General features: G+C 40.5%; 2 protein-coding genes across 3 annotated transcripts in view; both read right to left on the bottom strand.

The window, feature by feature from the left end:
- rbbp6 (retinoblastoma binding protein 6) overlaps positions 1-4,939 on the bottom strand; it is a 25,808-nt gene extending 20,869 nt beyond the window's left edge. Inside the window, exon 1 of the mRNA XM_077618549.1 lies at positions 4,443-4,939. Coding sequence (XP_077474675.1) covers positions 4,443-4,608 — 166 coding nt within the window. The 5' untranslated portion in view covers positions 4,609-4,939. The remainder of the gene's footprint in view (positions 1-4,442) is intronic.
- Positions 4,940-13,914: 8,975 nt separating this feature from the next.
- Positions 13,915-23,480, bottom strand: part of cacng3b (calcium channel, voltage-dependent, gamma subunit 3b) — a 31,750-nt gene continuing 22,184 nt past the window's right edge. Inside the window, exons 4-5 of one of the 2 annotated variants that reach the window (XR_013304891.1) lie at positions 20,957-21,550; positions 13,915-14,864 (exon numbers count right to left, since the gene is read on the bottom strand). Coding sequence is in view for 1 of the 2 variants with exons in the window: in XM_077618931.1 (XP_077475057.1) it covers positions 21,045-21,550 (506 nt within the window). In the remaining variant the exon portion in view is untranslated. Of the gene's footprint in view, positions 14,865-19,834; positions 21,551-23,480 lie in introns of those variants that run through there. The other variant, XM_077618931.1, reaches the window with a different exon arrangement.

Genomic DNA, 23,480 nt, shown 5'->3' with positions numbered 1-23,480 from the left:
CAAAATGTTTTCAATCTTTTTACCCGAAACATTTGTTGTTTTATTTTTGTTTAGGTTTTTATGAGACACTAGAAATTGATTTTATAGATTTATTTTTACATCTTTAATGTTGAACACATAATACAATTATTGTCTTAGAGTTTTTCTAAAAAATGTAGGTATGATGATTTAGTTTTGAAAGAGGAGATTACATTTTATATAAAATTTTAACTGTGAAATTGTTTAATAAAAACGCAATCATGCTATAAGTAAAAAAGTATACAGCACAAGTTGACTTACTGTATCTCATTTTAATTATTTCCTGAATCTTTATCAAGGGTGGGAAACCTCATCAAAAACAAAAACAGAGAACTTGTTTTTACTCCCAAATATCAAAAATCTTAATATTGTACACACAAAATATAAAAAATATTTTGTTTACTTGTCTGTCTAAATCTGTTAGTCAACAATTCTACTTTGCTAAAATTCATCCCACCCCACTTGTGTCCCATATGAAGATTCTGATAAGACGGATTCTTACACTGGCTACAAGGCCACTCTGAAAATGTACGTTTTTGTTTTATTGTGGGGTTTGTGTACAGAAAAACTATCCGGTGCGATCACCGATTCTCTCACACAACCCAACATATCTATTTTGCATAGAAATTATCATGTCTTTAACATTGGTCCATTACTCTTGAGGTTGCAAAACACAAGAGGTGAAATGCCAGACGAGTATGCTTTCCTTGCAAGAACTGAAATGTTTTAATCATCCAGGAATTGTGTACAGATCCTTGAAACAGTATTATCATGCGGGAAGATGAGGAGAAGGTCATGGCTTAAAGTCACCAGAACCTTCTTGAGAAAGAATCATGGGCCTGAGATTGCAAATAAGCAATTCATGCCAGCCCCGGTTAGAAAGCAAAGAAGTCAGATGATATATATCCATGCATATATATCTCTGGTTGAACACCTGCAGTGTGGATGCAGTCATGCCCAATGTCTATAATAAGGACATGAAATAGTAAACACTATAGCAAACTGGGTTATAGGAACCTAAATAAGGACATTAATTTAGCAGTCTAAGATGGCAAGTGTTAGAGGAGCCAATAAAAATATATTTAGTAGTCCGAAAAAGACCAATTTGAGTTTACCCAAGAAGAAAATTGGAAATGTTATTAACAATTTTTGGTTTATTTTTGTCTGAAGGTTGACAGTTCCATGTGGCTGAATCAACAATGAATATACTAACAAAGAAGAAAAAAATCCATGGGTTGTTTTTTTAGTCACTTCATGTTTGCTCTTGCAATTAACCTGTCACTATATACGTTATCTGATGCAAAGACAAAGGCAAATTTGGATAGATTGCGGCTGGAAATGTGATGCGTTTGGACATAGAAACACATTCACACAAATAGTGCAGCAACACAGACAATGCCTCCAGGGATGACTAACTAACAAGCCGAGAGAAGAGCTGAGTTAGGCTGTAAATCACCAATTTCATGAAGTTTCAGTATGGATTCTCGCAATAACAATCAACTATTTACCAATATTAGTCAATTTTGATTCAATTCAAAACGATATGCACACATTTTTATCAGTTAGGGTATAGTTCACCTAAAGCAATAAATAATACAAGGCGATTTGGAGATTTTTGCAATTTTGTTACTAAGACATTTCAGATAGGTGAATGAAAACAGCATTATCGAAAAGATAAGTGTTTATCACTGTTTTGTAGACCAATTCTGTTATAGCTTAACCATTTTTTTATGGATATTGAGGTATCGGGACACCCTTTAGGCAGTTTCCAGTAAAATATTCTATATTCATAAATTTAAGGGGAAAAAAAGTCACAATTTTAAACTGTAAATAATTAATAGTATAGCCATTCATTCAAATTGGGGACAATGACCTTTGATACAGGTGTTTTGAGTTATGAGCATGTTCCCAGTTCATGATCAGGAAACCTGCTTCACTTTGTTGACTTTAACAAATTGAGCAATAAACTCATTGGCTGAAATAGATGTCCAATCCATTCTGAGTAGGAGGGTTGACCGAGAAACACTCTCCAAATGCTAACTATCCCAGTGAATGGTTTTATTTTTATTTTTTATTTTTACGAGGCTCACTATTAACGGCAGTGAACTACTTAAAAATTTGCAACTCAATTTTTACTTGCATTAGCCGACATCCAAATTTAAACACTTAACGGCTCCCATTGACAGTGATAAATAATACAGTAATCCCTCAAATATCACAGATAAGGTAGACCAGACATGACCGCTATAATGGGAAAAACCGTGACGTACGATCACCACTATTATTAGTACCATACAGTAATCCCTCGAATATCCTGGTTATTTTAGACCAGACAAGGCAGCGATAAACGAAAAATCGTGTAGTGGGATCACCCCATTATAAACAACAACAACACATGTTTTCACGCCTATACAAAAATACAAGTACAGTCATACCTCTACTTACAAACTAATTGTGGTTTCAGAACTTTTTTAGTAACTTGAACACTTCATAAGCAGAGGTGTACTTTACAGTAATCCCTCGAATATCGCGGTTTCACTACATCGTGTTTTTGGCTGGGGGGAATTGTTTTTTTGTTAATTAATTTTTTTTGGAAGTTCATAAAAATGTGAGGTTTTCGGGGCACAAGGAACATGGCAACCGCCATTTCTTTTCTTGTACAAATATGCTTTTGTAGAAGGACATGACACTATCAAGACGATGGCAAAATTCAAAGGCTCTGACCATGTTGTCATCAATCTCCTGGACCTGTTGTTGCAAACTGTGCCATGGTGCTCGGATGATTCGCCGACGGACGTTTGGCCGACGGACAGTTCGTGGAATGGGCGCTTCGCCGAATCGGGATTCGCGCGCTCGCCCCGCCCCCGGATCGTGTGTGTACATGTTTTTCAACCTCGGCCCGCGGGCCATATACGGACCGTTACAGATAACATTCATTTAGGAATAACAAGGGCATGTACTGCCCCCCGCTGGACATATTTCTAAATACAAGTACATACTACAATGTGCTGCCAATTTTTTATTTTTTTTATTTTGAGCGGCTCTGTGTTTTAACGTCCTCTCGTCATTCCAGATTCATGGCCTTATCTATGGCGTAAATCCCTAATTTATTTATTCCTAGTGGTTACCACTCGCTTGGTGTTCTTGGAAAAGGATATTGTTGTTGTATTCCGAATGTTCGCTTCTACGTTCTTCGTATGATGCAAGGTACATTCATTTATGCCACAATGGCGTGATATGCCTTTATGTAGCAACGTCACCTTTTTCAGGCACCGTCACAATGTCTCGTTTTTTTCCTGGGCTCATCAGATGCCTTAGATGGCTCATGACGCATCGGAGCCATTTTCAATGGTTACTAAAAATCCAAACAAAGCTGGAATAGACTCGCCGTTGTCTTTCTCCACAGGTGATGTGCCCAATGGGAAATTCAACAAAACAGGAGAAGGCAAAATGTACTCCTCGGGTGTCATTCTTCTACGGTGAAAAATGTCTTCAACACTGAGTGCCACCCAGAGCCGAAAGAAGCGAAGCCCTTACTTCGTTCATTATTTATCCCATCTTCCGCTTGCGAGTTTCAGTGTGAATTTGGACATTTTATGATTTTTTTTAAAATACTTGATATTAAAAAAAACAATGTACTGAAGCTACAAAGGGGTGAAGGATGACAGTAATACGTTTGTATTGCAAGTCCCTTTCAGGACACCATAATCACGTGTATAAAGAGTTGCAAAAGAAAGCACAAAAACAAATTAAAGTTACAGGAAGCAGTTATAAAACAGACTAATGGAGGATCAAGATCGATCATAATTGACCAAGATATGTTTTGAATCTGGATTTGAAAAGTGAAATAGTAATAGGGCGAAGACAATGGGCTAGATACAGGGGTAGTCAAACCGGTCCTCAAGGGCTACTGTGGGGGCAGGTTTTGTTTCCAACTTGTTAGGTTTATCATTGTCCAGCAAAGACACTTTAACCAATGAGATTCTTGCATAAAAACAAGAAGCACCTGAATGCAATCCACTGATTGGTGAAAAGGTGTCCTCTTTATGGGTTTTAATGAAAACCCGCACCCACTGAGACCCTTTGTGGAATAGTTTGACCACACCTGCGCAAGAGAATTTCAGGGTTTGGGGCCAGAGTGACCAAATGCTCTGGAAGCAAGGCTATCAGCGCTTCCATTCAAATTGGATTGGACGTCTATCACCGTCATTGGCTATGAAACATCATCATCACTCAATGTTAACCCACCTAGGATTGAATGGGTTAATTCTAACAGATGACAGACAGCGATCAAAAACTCGTAAAATTCCATTGATCAAACATTGAAGGGACACTTTAGATATTTTAAAAGAACCACGGACTTAATCGGGTGTTCTCAATCGAAAACAGGTAAAACATGCACGCCGCAAACAATGTCTCGTTACCTTCTTTAGTTTGCGCGTTGGTAATCTGCAGGTCGCAGTCGCCGGCTCTGAGCTTCTCCCTGCCCATGATCTTCTCCTTCAGGTCCGTCAGCGTGACTTGCGGCCCGTCAAACACAACCGTAGCATAGCTGAGCTTGGAGGAAAATTTATAATGTATATGAGTCATTTTGAAGCTAAGCAGTCGTTTCAAGCTTACAGACAGGAAACTAACTACCCACGCTCGTTCCCGTAATTTAGCTTAGCAGGCGCTAGCCGCCTGAAGCCTCACTTTGCTAGCTAACAAGTGTCTGGCAAAGTAGCTATTAAGGCATGTCATCTCTAAACCCCAGGTAAAACCGCAGCAGGGTGTTGAACCGAGGCTGAATCAGTCCCTTTTAGGTCCGAATCGTGCTTTCATCGTTTTAAATTTGGCTTTCAAGATGAGTTGTTCCCTGACTGAAACTACCAGCTGTTTGGACAAGCGAAAGCTCGTCAGCAAAGAGCCGCTTCATGCTGCGTTCAAGTTATGCCGAACACGTAGTATTTACAAAGAACGTCCTTCTCTGATAAAAGTACTCATTAAAGGCGTGGTTGAAATCGTACTCTCTAATATTTAAAATATAATATTAAACCGTATTGCTGTCAAAAATGTTTTAAAAAAATGAATTCGAGAAGGCTTTTGGGGGGCGTGAGAGTCAGTAACAGTAAATGCACATCACTTGTTTAAAAAAAAATCATTTAAAATCATCATTTTGAATAGAAATGTTGATGTGTTATCCACATCGTACGGTTGGCCAACTCGCCCTACTGAAGTAGAGAATATTCGTATTTTCATGAACACACCACAACAATGTAAGAGCACCTGTTTGTGCCGTATACAAATGACGAGAAAGAGGACAATGTTTCATTTAAAATGTTGGTGTATTTGATAAATTTGTTCTTTGATTAATTAGCTATATTTATAAAAAAATATTTACGATAACCGTCCTTAAAGTAAGAGTAGTATCCAAAAAGTGGACAATTAAATAAATATATTATAAAAAAATAAACAAGAAATTAAACTATATAATAATAACAACAATAATAATAATAACAATCATCATAATAATAATAATAAAAACGAGTAATCTACTATAAATGTCAATAGTACAGTTCAATGCTTTAAAATGACATTCTTGTTTTCCTCACTTTTATGGCCGCATTTTATGTTGCCCTCTGGAGGGAGACAAAACACTACTTTTTGTGTGTCCATATGGGTTACTCTGCACTGCAGTGACTGAGAGATGAGGGGCATTTTTAGGCCCCGTGCCAAGAAAACACATTGCTCCAATGCGTCTGAAAGCTGTTTGAACTATGAAACATTTAAATTCTCACAATGATAATCGCAATTTTAACTTGCATGTTGAGATGAAATAGTTTTAACCCTTTCACGCAGATTATTCATTCATTTTCTGTATTGATTATCCTCACAAGTGTTGCAGGGGTGCTGTAGCCCATCCCAGCACACAATGGGCAGCAGGGGGGCAACACCCGGAATTGGTTGCCAGGAAATTGGAGGGCACAAAGAGGAGAACAACCATTCACGGTCATACCCATGGGCAATTTAGTGTTTTGCCACCCTTCCGTGCATGTTTTTGGGATGTTGGAGGAGTGAGCACCCGGAAAAAACCCAAACAGGCCTGGGAAGAACATGCAAACTCCATTCAGGAAGGTAGAAAGCCACTGTGCCGCCCATATTATCAGCTTGCATTGGTCACTCGGAACATCCTGACAGACAACCATTCATGCAAACACTCATATCAAAGGGTAATTTAAAGTGTTCACCTGTCTTCCATGCATGTTTTTGGGATGTAGAAGTAAAAAAGTAGTACCTGGAGAAAACTTCACTCAGGCAGATGCAAACTCCACACAGGAATTATTCATTCATTTTCCGTAGGGTGTCAAACTTGGGTTGGTTTGTGGGCTGCATTAACATCAACTCGATTTCATGTGGGCCGGACCATTTTAGATATACATACGTGTCAACCTCTGCCGATAACTGCCCTTATAAATGATTATGATTCCCCTTACAAACCCCGCAAAAAACTTACAAACACCGTACGAGTCGTACGGTGTTTGTAAGGTTTTTTGGGGGTTTGTAAGGGGAATCATAATCATTTATAAGGGCAGTTATCGGCAGAGGTTGACAGGTATGGATATATTTTTTAAAAATCATATTAAAAGAAATGGATCAAAACCCCTAAATATCCAGTTTTTATAGACCTAAAACAATGTTTATTTGGGCTTTTTTCTTAGTAAGTGAAAATGTATTTTAATCATTTCAAAGGGAAACATTTGTTTTAATAATGTTTAATATTAAAGTGGAAAACAGAAAATATTTTCATACATTTATGTTTAGATTTTACAAAATGCCTTTTGAACTAAAAACACAAAAAGAAAAAATGGATTTAAAAAATGAAATTATTGATCTAAAAAGGGGAAAATCAGGAAATATAATATACATCTCTGATCTCATCTCATCTGCACCATTGGGTGGCAACATCTACTTTCTTCATTTGAAATTTATCCTAAAAAAGAAAGTTGGCACTCATGATTTACTTTCTCGGGCCACACAAAATGATCCGGTGGGCTAGATTTGGCCCCCAGGCCCTCACTTTGACACCTGTGCCTTAGCCTATCCTACCCAACTATTGGCAGCAAATGGTTGCCAGCCAATTGAAAAGCACAAGGGACGACTATTCATGCTCACACAAGGGCAATTTAGAATGTTCAACCATTCATGTTTTTGGAATGTGGGAGGAAACCGGAATACCCAGAGAAAACCCAAACAGCCAGAGAACATGCAAACGCCACGCAGGAAGGTCGGAACACACTGGTGTTTGAACCTTCGATCTGAGAACTGTGAGGTGGACATGCTAATTTTTATTCATTCATTCATGTTCCGTCCCATTTATCCTCACAAGGGTCGCGGGGGGTGCTGGAGCCTATCCCGGCTGATGTTGGACATTAGACGTGGGGCACCCTGAATTGTTGGTCAGCCAATTGCAGGGCACAAGGAGACGGACAACCAATCATGCTCACATTTATACCTTTTTTTCAACCAGTATGCATGTTTTTGGGATGTGGGAGAAAACCAGGCACTCCGGAGAAAAACGACACAAGCCTGGGGAGAACCTGCAAACTCCACACAGTGAGGACCAACCTGGGATCGTAGCCTCGATCCCAGAACTGTGAGGCTGACACGCTAACCACTCGATCACAATATCACTGCCATACAATATCACATTAACTTTAATCTTAATTTTGAGACAATCATTAGCAGCAATGACTTTTTTTGTCATGAGATATGTGTACTGGACATCACTTTTGGCTCCGGTCTGCCTTGATAGTCCTGATATTGGCGATTATGCTCTGGGGCTGCTTTGCTCCCGTGACCGGACGTTTCGTCGAAAGACGTTTGGTCCCCGGACGTTTGGTCCCCGGACGTTTGGTCGACCGGACGTTTGGTCGACCGGACGTTTGGTCGACCGGACGTTTGGTAGAACGGACGTTTGGTAGAACGGCCGTTTGGTAGAACGGGTTCGCATGCAATTGATAGATTTTAACATTGGGTGAATAGGGATTTAATGACTATTATTTAACATTGAGTGAATAGGGTTAGAGTTAAACAAATGAAAGTCTTGTGACTCAAACCTCGGGACTCGCGAACCCGGCGACCAAACGTCCGTTCTACCAAACATCCGGTCGACCAAACGTCCGGTCGACCAAACATCCGGGGACCAAACGTCTTTCGACGAAACGTCCGAGTACCTTTGCTGCAGGGACGTGACACCTTGAATCTGCATTGCTTCATTAAAACCAAATGTCTGGTTCTTACAAGAACAAATGAGAACATGATTTTGAGATAAATGGTGTGTATACCTGCTTAATGATCTTCACTGTGGCGGCGACCATATTGCCACCAAACCTGTCGACAATAGGTTAGTAAGGATCTGGTGGAGTGATTGTTTGGATTCAGTTGGAAACAGATGTATGAAGATCAGTTGGAATAGAGAGAGACGGAGAGAGGTTAGAGGAAGCGTTTTGCATAAAATTCTCTCCTTCTGTGTTGTTCTCTCCTGCCTTTGCCGCTCCGAGGAGGGATTTGCCCCTATCTTGGCTGGCGTAGCACATCATTGTGAAAGCAGTGGGAGAGATGCAGCAGGAGAAAACAGTGGGAGGATGGAGAGATACAGCAGGAGAACGAGGAAGAGAGGATGAAGAGGAAGCAGTTGCTGCCTTTAAACTCGTTCCTCCTATCAACATATACGATACACGACATGACTCAGCCATCAAAAGAGCACATGTTCATGTGCATGCATGATTCAAGGATTGCATGGGAAACATCAGTTTTACTCTGGAAAACGATGAACAAATTGACTATAGTATAGTAAACGTATTACGATATAGTAGAATGTGAATACGATTATTTATTTTTTCATACATTTTCTGAAACTCATCCTTAAGCTTATCCTCACAAGGGTCGCGGGGGGTACTATCCCAGCTGATTCGGGCCAGAGGCGGAGGACACCGTGAATTGTTGGCCAGCCAATCGCAGGGCACAAGGAGACGGACAACTATTCACGCTCATACTTATACCTAGGAGCAATTTAGAGTGTTAAAACATAAGTAAATAATTAGCAATTGTTATTGTTTTTTATATTGTAATCACTATTCAATGTTTATATTGTAATCACTATTCTATTTTTGTATTATGCTTATGTAATTATCTCTTCTCATTTTCTGAACCGCTTTATCCTCATTAGGGTGCTGGAGCCAATCGCAGCTGTTTCCAGGCCAGAGGCGGGGGACACCCTGAATCAGTGGACAGCCAATCACAGGGCACAAGGAGACAAAGGACAACCATGCACACTCATACCCATAGCTAGGGGCAATTTAGAGCGTCCAATCAGCCTATCCTGCATGTTTTTGGGATGTGGGAGGAAACCGGAGTAGCCAGAGAAAATCCACGTAGGCCTGGGGAGAACATACAAACTCCACACAGGTGGATTGACCTAGATTTGAACCCAGGACCCCGGAGCTCTGAGGCTGACTCAAACTCCACATAGTGACGACCCACCTGGAATCAAACCCTCAAAGCCAGAACTGTGAGGCCGACACGCTAACCAGTCGGAATGACATTACATTCATTTTTTGAACCACTTATCCTCACAAGAGCCGTGGAGGGTGCTGGAGCCTGAATCGGTGGCTAGCCAATCGCTGGGCACATGGAGATGGACAACCATTCACGTTCACACTCATACCAAGGGGAAATTTTGAGTGTTCAACCAGCCTACCATGCCTGTTTTTGGGATGTGGACTGAAACTGGAGTACCTGCACAAACCCACACAAGCCTGGGGAGTACAAGCAAACTCCACACAGTGAGGACCCACCTGGGATCAAACCTTCGACCCCAAAACTATGAGGCTGACACGGTAACCACTTGGTCGGTGTGCCGCGAGTAAAGACTAATTTAGTATTAAAAGAAAAAATATATATACTTAAAAAAACGTGGTTTCCTGACAGTATCGGTTGAAGCTGATACCACACCACACACAGCCACGTATCGGTATCAGGCATCCAAAAATGGGATCAGTGTAACACCACTTTTAAGACTGTACTGAGTAACTGCTGTCTGCTATTGAGAGAACAAAACATCTGATGTGGGTTTCTTAGGGACACATGCTGGGAAACGCTCAGTGTGTTTTATGGGCTATTTGCATAAATGCAATTTTCTCTTATTGGGCCAATGGAGCTTAAGAAAGCAATTACTACAGTGCCATACTGCTCAATGGGAGGTTTTCAAACTGAAATGTTCGCGAAAAGGTTTAGAGGATCACATTCATTCATTCATTTTGTGAACCGCTTATCCTCACAATTGCCGCGAAGGGTGCTGGAGCCTATCCCAGCTAACTATGGGCGCCCTGGTTCGGTGGCTAGCCAATCGCAGGGCACAAGGGGATGGACACACTCATACCTAGGGGCAATTTAAAGTTTTCAACCGTCTTAACCCGCATGTTTTTGTGATGTGTGAGGAAACCGGAGTACCTGGAGAAAACCCACACAAGCCCGGGGAGAACATGCAGACTCCACACAGTGAGGACCGACGTGGGATATTGAACTCACGACCCCAGAACTGTGAAGCCAACCGCTACCGACTCTAGGATCACAGAGAATTGAAAATAAATAATTAGAGAAGAATGAAGGGATATCTGAGCAACAGGGTCTCCGAGAAATACTTGGAGTTGAGTGACCCAATCTCATGTTTAAGGAAGTCAAAGGTAACAAAAAGCAGAGTGACGCACAGTCTCTTCCATAATCCTGTCATCCACTATAATCTCTATGACGATGACACAGAGCTCAGTATGTATTATGATGAATATTCATCAGGTGTATCTGAGCTCCTCATTCAATCCTTCCCCTACACTCATAGCTTGGCTTGCTGCTTAACCTCAATCATAACAAAAGCAGTGCAAACACTGAAGTAAACACCCACGAAAAATGAAGAAATACAGTTTTCCTCATGGCAAGATTTTCCGTTTTCTTATTTGAATTGCTGGATGATAGCACGTTGTGACTGTTTCTTCCAAATTGCCACATAGAACTACTAGTGCTTATTTAATGCAAAACTACTTGGCAGATATTTAGTCTCTCCTAAACAACCATCAGCATAAATAGACAGCACAGTAAGTGTTTAGTTGCATCTGTTTATTCCTGAATGAGCCTTGTTAGGTGACTACATTTTTGCTCATGTTTTTTTAGTTTAAGTGGAAGATGTGTTTCAGTATCTAGTGTCACGATAATTCATTTTAATTGATTTAATTTAGCTTTTATTTACCATGTATTTTAATGTATACATTTTCGTGGGTGTTTACTTCAGTGTTTGCACTGCTTTTGTTATGATTGAGGTTATATAATATATATATATATATATATATATATATATATATATACCATATATATATACTACATATATACTATATATATATATATATATATATATATATATATATATATATATATATATATATATATATATATATATATATATATATATATATATATATATATATATATATATATATATATATATATATATATATATATATACATATAATTACATAAGGTCAGCCTGGTGGAGCGAGTGGTTAGCGCGTCGGCCTCAGAGCTCTGGGGTCCTGGGTTCAAGTCCAAGTCCACCTGTGTGGAGTTAGCATGTTCTCCCCGGGCCAGCGTGGGTTTCCTCCGGGTACTCCGGTTTCCTCCCACATTCCAAAGACATGCATGGTAGGCTGATTGGACACTCTAAATTGCCCCTAGCTATGAGTGTGAGCGTGAATGGTTGTTTGTCTCCTCGTGCCCTGCAATTGGCTGTCCACTGATTCAGGGTGTCCCCCGCCTCTGGCCCGGAGACTGCTGTGGCTCCAGCACCCCCCGTGATCCTAATGGGGATAAAGCGGTTCAGAAAATGAGATGAGGTAATTACATAAGCATAATACAAAAATAGAATAGTGATTACAATAGAAAAAAACAATAACAATTGCTAATATTTCTTTATATTTGTTTGAATGACCAAAAATAGTCACTTGCCCGATTAAGGGTTACTTAAGTGTCTACTTCTAAACAGCTGTTCACTGTAGTGACCAGTCTCTGAAAGAGAAAAAGTACTTGATATTGTAAGTTGTACTCTGTCAAAGGCAAGTAATGCAGAAAATAAGCCCACACACAGGTGAGTTGAAAAGGTGTTTCTTTATTTTCTATTCATTATACTGAATATATTCCTTCTTCTCTAGATATAGGTAATCATATTTATATAATAAGTAAAAGTGTGCTTTTATTCACAGCATTTGTCCGTGTTAGACGGCTGCTAGTTGGAGGTTGAAGTTATAAAGTGTAGAGATTCAGGCGGACGGCTCTGTATCTGTGCAACCTGTCCTCAGCAGAATTTGGTAAGTTATCAAACAAAAAGGCTTCATTATGTTCTAATTGGGCAAATACTTGATGGTATGTTTATGGTATAATATGTGTAATATATCGTCTTTTTTTACAATATGGAATATAAATAAGGAGAAATTATATTTTCATTCCAAAATTCTGGTACATTGCAGTTTGTACAAAATCCTACTAAATTCTGGTGAGAACAGATTTGTCTGTGTATTCAGCTGTGATGGCAATACAGTCAGTTTTCCTGTGGTAATATTGAAAGTCATGTGCGTGTGTGTCTGCAAGCAAACATGTTTTTAGCTCAAGATAGGGCTCAGAGGTATACAGCAGGGTCAAAGTCTGCTCCCTCTCAACACAATTTTAACTCATCAGATTACAAATTGCTTCAGCTTCACTTTATCCTTCATCGACACACTTATATTTTCATTTTTCTGTGGGGCTGTCATTTTCTAGCACTTCTGCACGGAACAACTGTACTTGAGTGTAACAGTTTAACCTTGTCCCCCCAAAAATAGTACATATCTGTTCGCTTAATTAAATGCATGTTTAGAAAACAATATTTTTTTAACCTCATATTGCATGTACAGTGGTACCTCGACATACGAGCAATTTGAGATACGAGTAAAATTTTGGGCAAATATTTATCTTGAGATACGAGACAAATTTTGATATACGAGCATACAGCGGACGAGAGAGGCTGCTCATAAGAACACCCTGGGCACTGTCTTTCTTGTCGCAACTCCCTCGTGTAATGTCTCTACGAGCACTGGGCGGAGCGTTGCATTTTTCCGGTGTTTTTTTCCTGTTATTCAGTGCGAATGGCGTGTATATACAACGTCTCGTTGGCAAGTGGTCGTGTGTTATCCTATTGTGAGGACTTTTGTGTGCATCATTTTGGGAATATTTTGAAGGGAATACAAAAGCAAACAACCCTCGATAGGTTGCATCTGAAAGTCAGGGTGGAGGCGGGGCAAATAGAGCCAACACGGGGGAAGAAAGTATCAACATTTAAAACAAAATTAGAATTAAATTTAGTGTAAGGTTAGATTAAACTTATTTTTGAGTGTCTCTGCATCGTAATCCAAGTTCATTTAAATTTGTTTGTTATGTTACGAGCGCATTGCCGTGCAAAAAGTCCCCCCCCCTCTCTCTCTGTCACGCTCTCTCTCCCTTCAGTGAAATCCATCTAATTTTAGTATACTATTAAACACATTTTAGTACTATTAAACCACTAGTTATTTGTTACTTTGTTAATAGATGACAAATTAGAAAAAATAAAAATGTTTTTCCAATCCAATATCCTGTTTTGGGTGTTTTTTCAGAGGGTTGGAACAAATTAATTTGTTTTTAGTTCATTTCTATGGGAAACGTTCATTTGAGGTACGAGTAAATTGACATACGAGCTCAGTCCCGGAACGAATTATGCTCGTATCTCGAGGTACCATTGTATATGTTTTTTTGATTGGTTATATTTCGTCTCATTGCATTATGGATTACTACATTATAATCAATGTGGCCTTTTGAAGGGATGGCTTTGTAAGGTAACAGTCTGGAGGAATTGTTCACAAATATTTGAATAAATGCAATCCGATTCTTGGCGGTTATTATTTCACGCAGATCTTGGTCGAGAGAGAGGATCCATAAACATGTAAGTTTGCTACAATGTCAACAATTTTTCCAAGATGCCACTTGAACGCACCTGATGGTCGAAGCTTGGTAACGCACCCTGTTATTATTTGGAGTCTTTCATCCCTGGTCAGTCAAGTGTAAAGAGCCACGGAAATGTTCTGCGTGTAAACAACAGTAAGCACAGGGCTTGAAGCAAAACGATAAGAAAAACACACACGCATTGTAATTGCTCCCTTGTCAAAACAGTACACGTAAAATAAACAAAACCCAGAAAGGATTCTTGAGTTAAGCAATGGCTCTGCTGTGAATTATTTTGAGTTTTTTTCTTCTTCTGTACATTAACTATATTTCAACACAAGTTGAATTTGCAGTACAAGTTTCCAAAACGCTTTTATACAACCGTGTCATAAGGAGGAAATAGGGCTGCAGAGTCTTGATACGAAGCTTCGCTACCTCATGAGCCACACATCTAAACACAGGCATTCTTAAGAAAGGTTATAAAGGATGAGAAACAACAGTCTACAACCATGTGTGTTGATTCAAGACCGGCGGTCATTAGGGTTACCAAATACCGTTTCCCACCCCCTCTGCCAGTCCTGATTCAACCTTGATGACAGGGTACATGTGAAGAGTACATGAAGCAACCATAAACACAACATTCAGATATTCAACACACTCACTAGGTATTAGAATTGCTTATCAATGTTGTTTTTAGGAAATATAAGTGTCATTAACTCATACGTCATACTGGAAAAGCCCCTCGGCTGATCTGGGAGCTGTCTGAAGGCAGGACAAGGCAGGCACTCCGTGTACAAGTGAGGAGAGGCGAGCTGCACACACACATACACACATACACACACACACGCACACGCTTGTTGAAATGAACACACACACACAAACATGCAGGCACATAAATCCTCCTCACAAGTATTTGAGTGTGTGTTTGTAATAGCAAAGTGTAGTTTTAGCATATTTGTTGCCATTTCTCCGAACAAAATGCTCCACCCTGATTGACTGGCTTGATTAACTTTTCAAAACTTATTTGTCCCCCAAAGAAAATTATGAAAGAGGATTAGCGCCAGTGGAAAGAATAAAATGGCTGGCGGTCTTCTCACTTCAAAATTCGGAGAATTACTAAGTGGGAGGTCTGTGAATTTATGGTCACAATTCTGAGAATGAGGTCAATTTGATATTTGTGGGAACAAAGTCAAAATTCTTAGAATAAAGTTTTCATTCTAGTCAGATTTTTTGGGATTCTTGCACTGATAACTGATGAACTAGACTAAAACGGAACTTTCCTAATTTGCCTCAAAAACACGAATAAGATCAGAGGATGATATTGTGAAGGTGATGTGAGGAGGTTTTCTGTTAAGTCTTGTATAGAACATTTAGCTTTCACAAATCAACTGAAGGTAAAATTAAATGTGAATGTGCTTTAGAATTTAAAAGTGAGAATCCTGCCATGTTTTTTCCCCTTCACCAGTCCTAATCCTTTTTGGTAGAAAATCATCTCATTTTTTTTTCTTCACTGTGGGAGTGATGTTTTTTTTCTTGGTTGGATATTTTTTTTGTACATCTGCATTGCTTTACTTACGAGGGCAAGGTGGGGAACCACATTATGTGATATTAAGTGTAAACATTGAGTTTACTGTATTCCCTCAAAAAGATGGCTTCGCAATAGTAATCATTTATCATTGTCGTGTCATACATAAGAGCTGCACACACCCTTTCACTGCCATTGATGATGAGATGTCCAATTGTGTGGCGTCCAATCCTCCTCCTACTGTATATCTAAAAGAGTTTCTTATTAGAAGACGTCCAATCCATTTGAAAAGGGAAACTGACAGCGAATGTTCTATCATTCGCTGCCAACCGACTTCAGATTGATTCCACGTCTATTTCTGTTTATAGCAGCATCATACTCGTGACCGGACGTTTCGTCGAAAGACGTTTGGTCCCCGGACGTTTGGTTGACCGGACGTTTCGTTGACCGGACGTTTGGTCGACCGGACGTTTGGTCGACCGGACGTTTGGTCGACCGGACGTTTGGTCGACCGGACGTTTGGTCGACCGGACGTTTGGTCGACCGGACGTTTGGTCGACCGGACGTTTGGTCGACCGGACGTTTGGTCGACCGGACGTTTGGTCGACCGGACGTTTGGTAGAACGGACGTTTGGTAGAACAGACGTTAGGTAGAACAGACGTTTGGTCGCCGGGTTCGCTCGCTGTCAAATCAGAGTTTACTGTTGATATTTTGATATTAGATATTTAGATATTAAACTCTCTCTCATGATTATAATTTTGAGAGCTGGTTTCAACAGTAACAACCCGGCGACCAAAAGTCCGTTCTACCAAACGTCCGTTCTACCAAACGTCCGTTCTACCAAACTTCCGTTCTACCAAACGTCCGTTCTACCAAACGTCCGTTCTACCAAACGTCCGGTCGACCAAACGTCCTGGGACCAAACGTCCTGGGACCAAACGTCCGGTCGACCAAACGTCCGGGGACCAAACGTCTTTCGACGAAACGTCCGAGTACCCAGCATACTACTAGTTAAGGAAACTTATTTTCCGATAGGAAAAATCGTGGTGTGTAAAATTTGATAGACGTGCCATCATGTGGCTGCTTCAACTTTCTGCTCTGAATTTAAATAATTCATCAGTAGTTTATCACTGATTCATTATCTAGCAACTGTAATTGAGGATTTATGGAAATATATATGAAAGTGCTAACTTGATTGCAATTAAACATTTAATTTAGATAAATACAGTGCTCTCACAAAAAAGTACGATTCAGTGTTTCGGTAAATAAACTCCCAGCCATTACATGACAAAATATGGTATTTTTGGTCGTTCATACGTTACAGATTGTATTAGCATTTATATAAAAATTTCTCATAGTCATAATATTATGTACCGTAATTTTTAACTATAAGTCCTTATTTCTTTTATCCACTTTTAACCCTGCTGCTTATCGTCGAGTGTGGCCACTTTGTAGATTTTTACAGTCTAATGAGCCGCATGTCTTCTAGTGTAAATATCCCATAATACAATGTGAACGCCTGGAGTTTATAGTCCAGTGCGATTTATAGCTTGCCAAATGCAATTTTCTTGTAAAATGATGTGGCTGTGGCTTATTGTCAGGTTAAAATCTGAAAATTACGGTTCTTTCCTCAAGCTTTTTGTGGTGATCTGCTAGGATGAGTGAGTCCTCGTAAGTATAGCAACCAAGTTAAGTGTTCTTCCCAAAGATTCACAGACCTACTGTGAAAGCCTCATTTCGAAGCTGCACATGTGAATCAATCAAGCAACCAACCCACAATCCACATTAAAGGAGAAAATTAAACTACGTTAATATAAAAAAGACAACCCACAGTCTCACCCTGTGCCCCAACCATGAATAAATTCATATGTGACAGAGTAGTTCTCTGCACAGTGGCACCGTTAGAATAGAATATATAGCATTACTAATAACACCGTTTTTTTTATCCAGTCAAAGCTGTATAATGGTACAAGTAAAATGGCAGAACTCAAAGAACACCCAGGAAACACTTACAAGAAGCCGATGACGTTCAGGTGTCGAGCAAAGGAAGCGCTTGAAACAATATGTGTCATATGCATGGCTTGAGTCCTCATCTTAACATGATTCATGAACGACCCCTGACGGACCCCCGCGAGGATGTGAGGAAGCCCTCATGATTAGCTACATTACTACCAATGGGAATTCTATGAGAACTTAGAGCAGCTGACTGGAGGAAATATTTTCAGTAATATTTGGCACCATGTATAATTAATCTTTTGTATAACTTACGATGCTATCCTAAGTCTGTGTAAGGTTTTATCATTTGACTCTAACTACTTTGAAAAGTTGCCTACTCTAAAGTTCGAGAAAAACATCTTGTCAAGGCTCAGTTGTAGCGAACGTGGCCTGGTGACTACACGCTTTTCTTGAACGCTGCTCAGGCACCGTGCTGCTTGTTACCTATTCGAGCTAGTTTATAAATGCTTGTTCCCTTGCAAATGTACTTTTCCTTGTCTCCCCGCCTTCACGTAGCTATCCCATCCACTTAACACCCTTTGAACAATGTTGGTGCAACGCCGAGCATAAAAAGCCCTTGTGTGCGCCGCCGCTTCTTTAAAAATTAAAAGCCCTTGCTTAAGAGAAAAGCACATTTTCCCTTTCACAGCCCATGACAACTGCTGATGTTGTAAAATTAATATTTACATGTGAAGGATAACCGGTGCAAGGACATATCGGAGTTGGCAACATCTTTTCTTATCAAGGTAATAATGCTTAACGGATTTTCTCTTTAGACAGCTGTGTTGTTTTGTTGTTTTTCTGGGTCTCTATTCTTTATAAAAGGCCGTAAAATGAAATGGGACAACAAAGCCATCCTGGGAATATTCTGCCTTCGAAAATTGATGTCAGTAACTAAGGCCTTTTGAGCATCTATTCCAGTAGGGCTTGAAAGGTTTCACACTGTCTCGGTCTTGTCATTTTGAAAACAACCCTCTCTGTGCATATTTTAACTGTGACATCAGATGCTGACGCCGTCACACATGTAAATATCTGGTTGTGAGATGCTGTGTCACTGCGTGAAAGCACACCCATTTGCGGCTATTCCACTTTGCTGGGTTCTGTGTAAAAGGCAAAAGGCAGATAAATGCTAATCTACCGTTACGGCCATGGTGTTGCAATTTTGTGGGCTCATTCACAACCACCCTTCTCTCTGCTGCAGATTGTGTTTGGGTGTTGTGTCATGTGTTTTGAAAAGAACTCTCCCAGAACCTTTGGACTAGATTAAGCCCTTGATGCCTATTATCACAAGGTGAAATTCCAGATTAACAGAGCCTCAATGCTTTTGTTGTTGTTGTTGTTGTTGTTTTAACCATGGATGCCTGGTGTCACTAATTTGTAGCATACGTAAAATTATTCTTATTTTTTTTTTACGATTATTTATATTTTATTATTATATATTATTAGCCACATGATGGTGTAAAGGTTCACTCGCCTGACTTCGGTGCGGGCAGGCTCGGGCTCGATTCCCGCTAGTGTCAGTATGATTTTGAATGGGAATGCTCGTTTGTCTTTTCCGTGTGCCCTACTGGCGACCAGTCTAGGGTGTAGTCTGCCTTTTGCCCAGAGTCGGCTGGGATCGGCTCCAGCAACCCCCGCAACCCTGGATTTGCGGTATGGTAGATGAAGGAATGAATATTAATCATTATTTATTTTATATATTGAATTAACTTTCTCCAAATGATTAAGCATCTACTTGAAAACCCAAAAAAACAAGTAAAAGATTTTTAAATCTTAACTCATCGATCACACCGCTAGCCCTCTCAGTCGAAAAGGATAGGACACCTATTTCTATTACCTTAATTTTAAAATTTTGGCATCAAGGGCTTAAAACTCACTTGGTCCCCTTTACAAGCACAACCCAGAATTCATACTTGGACTGAGACGTGAAAACAGTGGATGGGAAAATAACGCATATAAATGTTTCAATATTCTGAACCAAGTCTGTTTTGGAACTGACAATCATCGTTATCCAAATGTGAATGTCAAACAATGGCCACGTTATTCCACAGCAATTTTTGCAATAAATCACATCAAATCATGCTCGTCAAAGTCTGATCATGAAAAATGGAAATGCTTACCCGACGCTAAATGCTAATGCGGATGTGTCTGTGACTCTCTATTTTCCCGTGACCCAAATGCAGTATAGTATTTAAGTGTACAATATGTAAGGATGGACACGTGGATATGTATTACTGTAGTGTGATTGTTGTTGTTGTGTTGTTTTAGAACACTTTTGTAGAGGTCACAGAAGACGTGTTTGTATGAACGCAATAGGTACAGTCAATGCACATGTATGAGAGACAAGGAGAGAAGGGAGGCTGTGACTGACACCTCAATGGGTAGAGCACAAATCCGCTGAATAATGCATGGTACTACCCTCCTGTCTGCTTTACATCGCGTGCCACATACCAAATCTTTCCCCTTGCACAAGAGAGACTTCAGACAATTGTTGAACGATATTCAGCGGGAGGTAGTGGGCGAGCATTTTCGTCTCTTTTTTAAAGTATTTATGGCTCTGTCTTGAACCTTGTTCACAGCTAAGTGGTCTCCTCTCCTCTGCAGGGTCCTTAACTTCGCTAGTCTACCAACGAGAGATGGAAGACTAGTGTGGAAAGGAAAAGGTGAAAGGTGGTGACAGTGAAAAGGTGAGGTGAGCAGCACAGATCAAATGTGGTAAGTGAAAAGTGAAGACAAATAAATATTCCTTTCAGTGAAAAAGAAAACTGTAAAAGGAAGCACCAATGATCTAAAATGACCATCTAGAAGTCATGACACCCCCAAGAAGCAAAGAACTGACCAGAGATCAGCTACAAAGAGAATTTTTCCAAAAGGGATGAAGTCAATTCACTGTTAGCGCAGTCTGTCTGTCTGTCATGACAGAAGAAAGTCCATGATTAAAGCAATATAAAAAGGAGAACACAGCATATATACAGATGCACAGACAAATGCATCCTTTGTTGATATTTAGATGTCCTCTTACCCAAAAACGAATGTTGCACTCATCTGACTCATTCTCTACTAATAGCGGACCTAGGCCCGACCCTTCCTCTAATTCATGTTTCATTAATCATTCAGGAGATTCCGGCAAAATAGTAAACCGCTCAAGAGGGGACAGTCCCATTTTTAAAAAGGCCAATTCACGAACATAAGATGATGATTAATAGAATAAAAGAATATGCCAACTACAGATAACACGAGAATAAGTGGAGATGGGAACAAGGTTTCCATCCAAACGGCTCGCGCTACGCACACTGAAATGCTCACCGGGCTCAGGATTCACAGTTCAAAGGCTTAAAGTTCACAGTTTACAGTCAAGATTTTTCAAAACTCCTTGTACCCACCGCTCCCCTTAAACTTCAGCAAGCACTCCCTCACTCAGCCTCCTCCTCTCTGCTACTGTGATTGGGTGATATTTGCAGGTGACACGTCTCAGACAGGCGTCGTCCTGCGGTTGGGGTCCTTAGTGTAGTCTTTAGTGAGCGTGCTACTCTGGAGGAAATCCCTCTCCGAGTTGAGCAGCCCACCCAGGCCGGATTTGGTGGCGGCGTTTCCGGCCTCGCGTGGGTTTAGAGTGTACATGGGCATCTCTGAAGCACCGGGCCCTGTGTAGCCGATTTTCCCCAAAGGCGAAGCATCACGACTGGGAACCTCCGACGAGCGCACGCTGGAGCGGCGCCGGAAGCGGTAACGATAGGAGGGGATGCGGCCAAAGGCGGACTTCTTGATGAGCTCGGTGCGGGACTTGGCCCGCTGTTTGCGGTGCTTCTCAATGAACATGTGCACTGCCAGCACTCCCACCATTTCTGCTATTATGAAGGATAGAGCTCCGAAGTAGAACGACCAACCGTAGGAGTAGGATTTCTTGCTGTCGCTTTGGCCCGGATCGCCGGAGTTGGCCGAAATATAGACAATAATTCCAATTATGTTACTGAGGCCTGCCAGAAAAAGAAAAACTCAGTTAGAAACAAAGTATAGCTTTTTCTCATCTCATCTCATTTTCTGAACCGCTTTATCCTCATTAGGGTCGAGGGGGGTGCTGGAGCCTATCCCAGCTGACTCCAGGCCAGAGGCGGGGGGACACCCTGAATCGGTGGCCAGCTGACAACCATGCACACTCACACCCATAGCTAGGGGCAATTTAGAGTGTCCAATCAGCCTACCATGCATGTTTTTGGAACGTGGGAGAAAACCTGAGTACCCAGAGGAAACCCACACAGCAACACACATATGGACGTGACCTGGATTTAAACCCAGGACGCCAGAGCTGTGAGACCGACGCGCTAACCGCTTGCACACCGGGCCACCCAGTATAGATTTTTGTGAGGTTCTAAATAAACAGATTCCAAAACCTATTGGTGGGGATGCTATAATATGCACATCACAATAGTAAACCGTGTGCGGTCGTTTGGTCGCCAGTCTTTTGGTCGCCGTCTTTTGGTCGCCGGTCTTTTGGTCGCCGGTCTTTTGGTCGCCGGTCTTTTGGTCGCCGGTCTTTTGGTCGCCCGGACCCAAACAACGGGCGACCAAAAGACCGGCGACAAAACAAGGTAAAACAATACGGTCTACGCATCAATAAAAGCTAACAATGGCCCTGAGCAGTTTCACTGAGCGGACGTGTGAGTGTATAAGAGTTTGTATGTACATGAGTTGTCCCCTTAGGAAAAGAAGTAAGTCAGGGTCTTAACAAGCTCTCCAACAAAACACAATAAAAGTATGGGAAATTTGGAGCTTTTCTTTAGCCTAATAATTAATAGGGCATTAAGTATGACTAAATAATAATTTGCAGTTTGTATTTAGGGAATTTGAGCAACGATTTAAATGGTAATTATCAATAACCTTCCGGGCGACCATAAGACCGGCAACCAAACGACCGAGTACCATAGTAAACACCACACAGACTTTGACTGATTCTCACCGTTCAAACTTTGAAACGTTCCGCTAATTCACACTCTAAAACAAACAAACAAACAAACAAAAAAGATTTTCAAAGTTTATTTTCAATGACTTGGTTTCATCCAAAGGTGTTTATGTGAAGAGAGTGTACTGGGAATTGAACATTATCCACACAGAATAGTGTCTTTCTTAACTCATTGGCAGTTGTTACTTCACATTTTCATTTGCACTCGCAGTCATTGGTACTCAAACATGAGCCGTCAAAAGCTAGACCTCTCAGTTCAAATGAATTGAAGTTAGAGCTAAGAAAAACTCATTTGTTTCCAAGAATGTTGTAATAATATACTGTCCCTGCATTGACAGAAATGTTGCACAGAAATATTCTCATAGTCGGATTTTTTTTAAAAAGAATGTATGCGAAAAGGCAATTGTTTTTTATTTCATATAAAAATAGCTTTTTTCTCTGTAATAGTTGTATCTTAGAATACCGTACCCTATACTGGCGGTATGCAGAGGTTCCCATGCCTAAACAGTACCATAATCTGACATAAACACAATAAATGGCACTGTAAGTATCATATTAAAATGATTGTCAAGTAAATTGCTTTGATTTGACAGCTTTTGATCCTCCAAATTGTATTCAACCTATAACGTAGCGTGCGCCTCACAGTTCCGAGATCGAGAGTTCAATCCCTGGTGGGTTCCGCCTTTCCTCCCATATTCCAAAAACATGCATGGTAACCTGATTTATCACTCAAAATTGTCCCAAGGTATGAGTGTGTGCGTGCAAACTTGGGTGACTCCTTGTGCCTTGCAAATGGCTGCCAACCCATTTAGAGTGTACCTTGTCTACTACCCACAGTTGGCAAAGATAATCTCCAGCACCCCCACGACTCTTGTAAGGATAAGGGGCTTGGAAATGAAATATAGTTTGTAAAGTAGACTCTAGCAAGAAAAAAGATTAAAGACAAT

This window comes from Stigmatopora argus, chromosome 14 (genome assembly GCF_051989625.1).
Source record: "Stigmatopora argus isolate UIUO_Sarg chromosome 14, RoL_Sarg_1.0, whole genome shotgun sequence".
NCBI classification, from domain to species: domain Eukaryota; kingdom Metazoa; phylum Chordata; class Actinopteri; order Syngnathiformes; family Syngnathidae; genus Stigmatopora; species Stigmatopora argus.
This window is presented reverse-complemented; position numbering and strand designations above follow the sequence as displayed.